General features: G+C 46.9%; 1 protein-coding gene across 1 annotated transcript; it reads left to right on the top strand.

Moving 5' to 3' along the window:
* The first annotated feature begins 5,316 nt into the window (after positions 1–5,316).
* Positions 5,317–7,014, top strand: Sowaha (sosondowah ankyrin repeat domain family member A). The gene has a single exon (XM_077797342.1). The coding sequence runs from the start codon at positions 5,317–5,319 to the stop codon at positions 7,012–7,014; it is 1,698 nt and encodes a 565-aa protein (XP_077653468.1).
* Positions 7,015–7,837: the final 823 nt, after the last annotated feature.

Here is a 7,837-nt window from a genome sequence, read left to right as displayed (position 1 = left end):
AATACAAATTCTGCTTCTAAAAATCTCTTTGGCACCCATCCCACTGCCCTGGTCCATGACCAAAGGCATCTCTCACAGGGGCCCTGCCGTCACCTAAGTTCACTTCCTCCATTCAGTTGTCACACCAACACTGGTCATGGCAGTCAGGGAAGAAATGTGGGTTATGAGATGATGCGTGGTGGTCTAGTTCCACCTGCATAGAATGACAGGTACAGGGCTATGGAGACACTTACAGATATATATAGAAAAACACAAAAAAGATTAAAAGTGGCTCTCTAACATGTGATCTACTCATTATATTTTTGGACACTACTGAGGATTGGGGAAATATCGTTATTAATTGTATAATCACAAAATAATTAAAGCTACTTCTTAAAGGAAGAAAGCTTTCCATGGAATTCTACTGCAAATAGGATAAAAGTCCAAACTAGCATTTAAGGTCCTCCACCCATGACCAACTTTATCTTCTTCTGTATTCCTGGCACACACCCTAAACTACAAACAACGAGACACTCTGCCCTGATTCAGCCTTCCCAGTCCTACTTCCAAGCCTTGGCCTAGCTTGTTCTTAGAGCTGCTTCTTGAGGATTTCCCAGGTTCCCCCAAACCCCTGCCCTAGAACCAACCCTCTGGTAAGTTCCTGCAGCCTCCATTTCCCAGGGCTAGGGAACATGTTTTTCTCTCCTCTACTGAGTGGTAAGTTCTTCAAAGGCAGCTCATTTCTCCTTCATGGAGTACCTGGCTCACAGCCTTGCACCCAAAGATATTCAATAGATGTTTGCTGACATCAATTATAGAAGGGCAGAGCATGATACAGCTGCAGGGTTTACAGAGGTGGGACTTGAAGTGGGTAATATTTAGACAGAAATGATGACTGATCGTGGTATCACTGTATGATAAAACATGAAGACTCAGGGGCTGGGGCTGGGGCTCAGTGGTAGTGCACTTGCCTGGCATGTGTGAGGTACTGAGTTCAATTCTCAGCACCACATATAAATAAATAAAATAAAGATCTATCAAAAAATTTTTAAAAATGTAAACACACACACATACACACACACACACACACACACACATATACACACAGACTCCTCCCAACATCACTTTGATGTTAATTGCTTAATACTACAGGGTATACTGATCCTTAAAGTTCTTCTTTAAATGAGAAAGATGCCTTCCTATTTTGCATTTACTTCCTAAGTGAAAAGAAGAGAATATTTACAACTAAAATCTAGTTGTCACCAGGTACAGTGGTGCACACCTGTAATCCCAGCAACCCAGGAGGATGAGACAAGAGGATTACAAGTTCAAGGCTAGCCTGGGCAATTTAGCAAGATCTTGTCTCAAAATTAAATTTTAGAAAAGGGCTTGAGATGTTGCTCAGTGGTACAGAGCTTGCTTAACATGTGCAAGCCCTGGGTTCAATCCAACACTGAAACAAACAAGTTGTTTAAAAATGAAAGTGCCAGGGGCTGGGGATGTGGCTCAAGTGGTAAGAGCGCTCGCCTAGCATGTGTGAGGCACTGGGTTCGATTCTTAGCACCACATAAAAATATTGTGTCCACCTAAAACTAAAAAATAAATATTAAAAAATAAAATGAAAATGAAAGTGCCAGGTACAGGGGTACACACCTGTAATCCCAGCAAGCTGGGAGGCTGAGGCAGGAGGATCACAAATTCCATATCAGCCTTAGCAACTTAGCAAGACTCAAAGTAACTAGTGAGATCCTGTCTCCAAAAAAAATTTCTGGGGATGTGACTCAAAAAAAAAAAAAAAAAAAAGAATATGTCATCGGAAAACAAAATTAAAAGACAAATGACAAGCTGAGAAAATACAACATAGTAAAGAGTAAATTGCTACATATCAACAAGAACAATTTTAACAAATGGATAAAATGGGAAAGGTAATTCATAAAATAACAACAACAAATAGACAATAAATAAGACAGGGAATATTTAATCTCACAATAATAAAATAAATGCAAATTAGAGCATAATACATTTTTTATCTGTTCTAATTTGTTACACCTGACAGTAGAATGTACTTTGACTCATTGTACATAAACTTCCGGTTCTTCCGGTGGAACATAATGTAGAATCACACCAGTAGTGTATTCACATATGCACACAGGGTAATAACATTGTAATCAACAACCTAAAAGATACTACTCAATACCAAGGAGAGAAAAACTGGGAGGGTAGCTTTTCTGGGAAACAATTTAGCAATAAGTTGAAACAATTTCCTTTGACCTAGTAATTCAACTCATGATTCTAGGTTCAGGAGTTCATCAGAAAGGTGAACAATTTTTATATATAAGAAGCATACTTTAGCAGTATAAAAATTCCTCAGAAAGCTTGGAATGCAACCACCATTTGACCCAGCTATCCCACTCCTCGGTTTATACCCAAAGGACTTAAAACCAGCATACTACAGTGACGCAGCCACAATAATGTTTATAGCTACTCATGGAAACAACCTAGGTGCCCTTCAACAGATGATTGGACAAAGAAACTGTGGTATATATACACAATGGAATATTACTCAGCCTTAAAGAAGAATAAAATGATGGTATTTTCAGGTAAATGAATGAAACTAGAGAATATCAGCCTAAGTGAAATAATGCAATCCCCCCCAAAACCAAAGGCCAAATGTTTTCTCTGATAAGCAGATGCTGATCCATAGTGGAGGATGGGAGGGAAGAATGAAGGAACCTTTGATTGTGCAGAGGGGAGTCAAGAAAGGGGTGGGGCTGTGGAGATGGAAGGATGGTAGAATGAGGTAGACATTATTACCCTATATACATGTACAATTATACTTCTAGTGTGCCTCTACACCATGAACAGTCAGAGGAATGAGAAGTTGTGTGATATTTGTGTACAATGTGTCAAAATGCATTCTACTGCCATGTAGAATTGAAAAATTTTTAAAAAGAAGCACAATCATAAAACTTTAAAAGAGAAACAATATAGACAATCAAGAATTCTAAAAAGTAGGGGCTGGGGTTGTGACTTAGTGGTAGAGTGCTCACCTAGCATGTGTGAGGCCCTGGGTTTGATCCTCAGCACTGCATAAAAATAAATAAATAAAATAAAAGGTATTGTGTCCAACTATAAAGAAATACATAAATATTTTTTAAATAATTCTAAAAAGTATAATACTATACCACCTCTTTGATGCTATCGTTAAATCAACTATATACAAAAAACCAAATATATATATAAAATGCTATCATTAAAATCATGTTTAAATAACTATATCTACCTCCATATATAGGTAGGTGATGGGGATTGACTCCTGGGCCTTGGGTATGCCAAATTCCTCTCTACCACTAAGCTACCCCCCAGCCCCTAAAATCATATATTTTTGAAGGCTATTTTCATTGGGAGAAATGCTTAAAATACAATATAAGCTGGGAAGAAAAGTTTAAATTGTATGCATGCTGAAGACAGAAAATTGCCTCTGGGACAAGGACTGGAGAAAGTGGGGGACTCAGCACATTTTACTGTTCTCTCTTTTCAGTAAGTAATAGTACTGGCTACACTACTAATGATAATTTGAATGATTACTTCATGTCAAACATTGTTCTAAGTACTTATATCTCACCTAATCCTCACAATAATCTCAAGGTAAGTACTATTCTCATACACCCTCTTTACAGGTATGAAAACTGAGGCATAGAGAGGTCTAGGATTTTCTAGGATTCAAGTGTGGAATTTTTTAAAAAATGTTTTTAAATTGTCAATGGAACTTTATTTTATTTATGTATATGTGGTGCTGAGGATGGAACCCAGCACCTCACACATGCTAGGCAAGCACTCTACCCACTGAGCCACAATCCCAGTCCATCAAGTGTGGAATTTTGGCACTAGAGTCTTTTCCTCTTCAACTATTACAATAGGCTACCCCCCCCCCTACATATTTATCAGAAGTTTGTTGTACTGGGCTTATGAATTAAGAAACTGATCTTTGCCCTGATGGTTCCTTCTTCTCAGAGAACTCTTCTCCACCTACATAACTTCCTGATCTCAAATCCTTGCTTGTCACTTTCACAGTGAGTCTTACTCTGCCCACCCAGCTCAAAATTGCCCCCTCCTCTGTTTTATCTCCTCCTCTTTTTTCCCCATAGAATTTAGCTATGGTTTTATACAGTTTTCAGATTCACTGTATTACTTCTGATCCCTACCGACAAATGAGCTGCAGTAGGTCAGGGTTTTTACCTGACATGTATCACAGCCCCAAAAGGCCCTGGCACAAACTAGATGCTCGATAAATACTTGTGAAATAAATTCAGTTTGTTTGTTCGGGATCAACTCCAGGCCTCATATATGTAAAGCCTGAACTCTGAAACTGAGCTATATCCCAGCCCTAAATGAAGTTTTCAAAACCCACTACAGTCTGGGGGTGAAGCAACTTGGGTTCAATACCCAGCATTAAAACAATGATTTCAACTTTATTTTAAAGCATCAACATGTGCACACATGTACATGGGGGTAAAATATTTCAAAATTTTAATGGTGATTACAGTTGAATTTTTTTACTTCATGTTTTTCTGTGGGCTTATTCCCAAAATTCTACGTGAAAAAAAATTTTTTTATTTTGTCTTGAGAATGCTGCTTTTGAAAGCACCTCTTTTAAACCTCAAGTCACGTACACTGCCAGGTACAGAATTGTTTTTGCTGTAAATTCCAAGAAGCCGTTCCTGTGTGAAATGCATTAGAAAATTGGGAAGATATTGATGGTTTTTCAAAAAATATATTGCTTTTTTTTAATGGTAGTTAAATTGCTTAAAGGAAATTATATCCATGCCTCACCAATCAACCTCGGCATCCTTGGGGAACACGCCCACCTAGCAACCGGGAGCGGAGCTGAAGCGCTTGCTCGGCCTTTAATTCCGGGTTTGGGGTGGGGGGACGGTGGAGAATTTCCGCTCCCCCATTCCCTCCGCGGTGCCAGTGGCAGCTGTCACCTGTAAGGCGAGCACCGCGCACGGGGCATGGAGCCCGGCGCCCATTGGACAGAATATAAAGACAGAAATCCAGCCCCGAGGCTGGGGGCCCGGGGGGGCGCTGGCGGGGGGCCCTCGCCGCGGCCCCCGGTGCCCTCGGCCGGGAGACAGCCTGGCCCCACGGCGCAGGCGTGACCGAGCTCCTTCTTCGGGGACAATCACCAGGTGAGCCAGCCGCGGCGGACTTCACTCCCGGAAACCCGGATCCCGCGTGTCCCGGGAAGCGCCGCGGCGTCCACCTGCCCCGCAGCGGGGACCCGGGACCCGGGGGAGGCGGCTGCCGCACCTTCCTCCGCGGCTGGGCCGGACCATGGCGCTGGCCGCTGCCGCTGCCGCTGCGGCCGCCGCTGCCGGGGTGAGCCAGGCGGCAGTGCTGGGCTTCCTGCAGGAGCGCGGCGGGAAGGTGCGCAACTCGGAGCTGCTGAGCCGCTTCAAGCCGCTGCTGGATGCCGGCGACCCGCGCGGCCGCGCAGCCCGCAGGGACCGCTTCAAGCAATTCGTCAACGACGTGGCGGTGGTGAAGGAGCTGGACGGCGTCAAGTTCGTGGTGCTGAGGAAGAAGCCTCAGCCCTCGGAGGGACCAGAGCCCCTGGCCCCCTGCATCCCTGGGGCACCGACCCCGCCGTCGAAGGCCACTTCCGTCTCGCTAGGGGAAAACTCTGGCCCGGGAGCTGCGCACTCGGCCTCCGAGCAGCCGTCCATAGAATCACCGGAGGACCCGGCCCCGCCATCAGAGCTCCAGGACACCCCCGGGGATCCGGCCCCTGAACCCACCCAGCCCACTGGGGTGCCATTGTTAGGCTCGGCCCAGCACCCCGAGGATCCCGCGGACCCCCGGGTTCCAGCCTTTGAGCTAGCTCTGTCCTCAGAGGGATCCTCCGCGGAGGTGGCCTCGCCGGTTAGCACGCCGTCGGAGGAAACCTCTCCCGGCGCAGACCTGGAACCTGGACCCGGGGCCGCGAAAGGGCCGCCGCCACCCGCTCCGCGCGCGCCGCCGCCGAAGCCCTGCATGCTGCCGGTACGCTGCGTCCTGGGCCCCGCCACGCTCCGGGTCCGAGCAGAGGAGCAAGGCCTGCGCCGGCAGCTGTCGGAGGAGCCCAGCCCACGGAGCTCCCCGCTGCTCCTGAGGCGGCTCTCAGTTGAGGAGTCGGGCCTGGGTCTCCACTTGGGCCCCGGTCGTTCCCCGCACCTAAGGCGCCTGTCGCGCAGTGGCCCGCGTCTGCTGAGCCCCGACACCGAGGAGACGCCCACCGCGCCGCCGCCGTCCGCCGTGCCCCTGGAGCCTACTGAGCACGAGTGGCTAGTGCGGACGGCCACTGGCCGCTGGACCCACCAGCTTCACGGGCTGCTGCTGCGGGACCGCGGCCTAGCTGCCAAGCGCGACTTTATATCTGGCTTCACCGCCCTCCATTGGGCGGCCAAGAGCGGCGACCGTGAGATGGCGCTGCAGCTGGTGGAGGTCGCGCGTCGTGGTGGCGCGCCAATCGACGTGAACGCGCGCTCGCATGGCGGCTACACACCGCTGCACCTAGCCGCTCTGCACGGCCACGAGGACGCCGCCGTGCTGTTGGTGGTGCGTCTGGGTGCTCAAGTGCATGTCCGTGACCACAGCGGACGTCGAGCCTACCAGTATCTGCGTCCTGGCTCCTCTTATGCGGTGCGACGCCTGCTTGGTGACCCAGGCCTGCGAGGAGCGACAGAGCCAGATGCTACCAGTGGTGGAAGTGGTAGCCTTGCTACCCGGCATCCAGTGCAAGTGGCCGCCACAATCCTCAGTTCCACCACCAGCGCGTTTCTGGGTGTCCTGGCCGACGACCTGATGCTCCAGGACCTGGCCCGTGGCTTGAAGAAGTCGAGCTCTTTCAGCAAGTTCTTGGGTGCCTCTCCCATGGCTCCGCGTAAAAAGACAAAGATCCGTGGTGGCCTGCCAGCCTTCTCAGAAGTCTCTCGTCGACCTTCCCCTGGGCCTTTAGCTGGTTTGGTGCCCAGTCTGCCCCCGGCAACCTGAAGATCCATGGGGCTATGACCTGGTTGGTCTATCTGGGCTGCCTCATAGTCTAAGTCTGCCCAAGAATGGGGCTCAGCACTTGTTTCCAACTTTGTCCACTGCAGCCTGTTTTATCCTTATGGGCCTGCACTTCCAGCCTCTGTTTGAAACCTGATCTGTCTGATTGAGATCTCAGTGAAAGGCTCCTATGAAGAAACCAGCCTTCAGTCCTGAACTCTGGAGGAGACTTTAAATTTAGGGTCAAAGGTTATAAGGGGCAGCAGCTGGTCTGGCCCCTGAATGAGCTAACCAGATGCCTCTGAGTCTACACACTCCCAAGCCAGAACTAGTGCAAGGGTCTCTTTGAATGTTCAAAGATGTTGGGTTATTTGTCAACTTTAAGATATGTAGTGGTTTTGTAATTTGATGCTTTTATTCTGTTTTTAAATTGAAATGAGGTAAAGCAACTTTCATAATTACCTTTTAAAACTATATTTTTCCATTTTTAGGCAAAGAGCTCAGACATTTTCAATCTTTTGCTAAATATTTTGGAATTCCATTTTAAAACAAATAGAATGCTCAAGATCTAAAGGAAATTAGTCCCAACCAAGAAAACTCTTAAAAGTTCATCTACCTCATTTTAGTCAATCATGATTCTGGGGAGTCTTGAACACAGAATAACTATTGTGACCCATATGAATGTAACTAATTGCAGTTGTACTGTGAATGCTAAATATTAAGAAACAAGTGCATCTTGGGAGTAAACATGATTTAACAAAGATAGAAAAGAGACATTTTGGGAATACTTATGGTGAAATGTAAATGTATGTTTGGCACTCACAGG

Source organism: Urocitellus parryii, chromosome 1, assembly GCF_045843805.1.
Source record: "Urocitellus parryii isolate mUroPar1 chromosome 1, mUroPar1.hap1, whole genome shotgun sequence".
In the NCBI taxonomy this organism is placed as follows: domain Eukaryota; kingdom Metazoa; phylum Chordata; class Mammalia; order Rodentia; family Sciuridae; genus Urocitellus; species Urocitellus parryii.
Note: the sequence above shows the minus strand (reverse complement) of the source record. Positions and strands in the feature narration are given on the sequence as shown.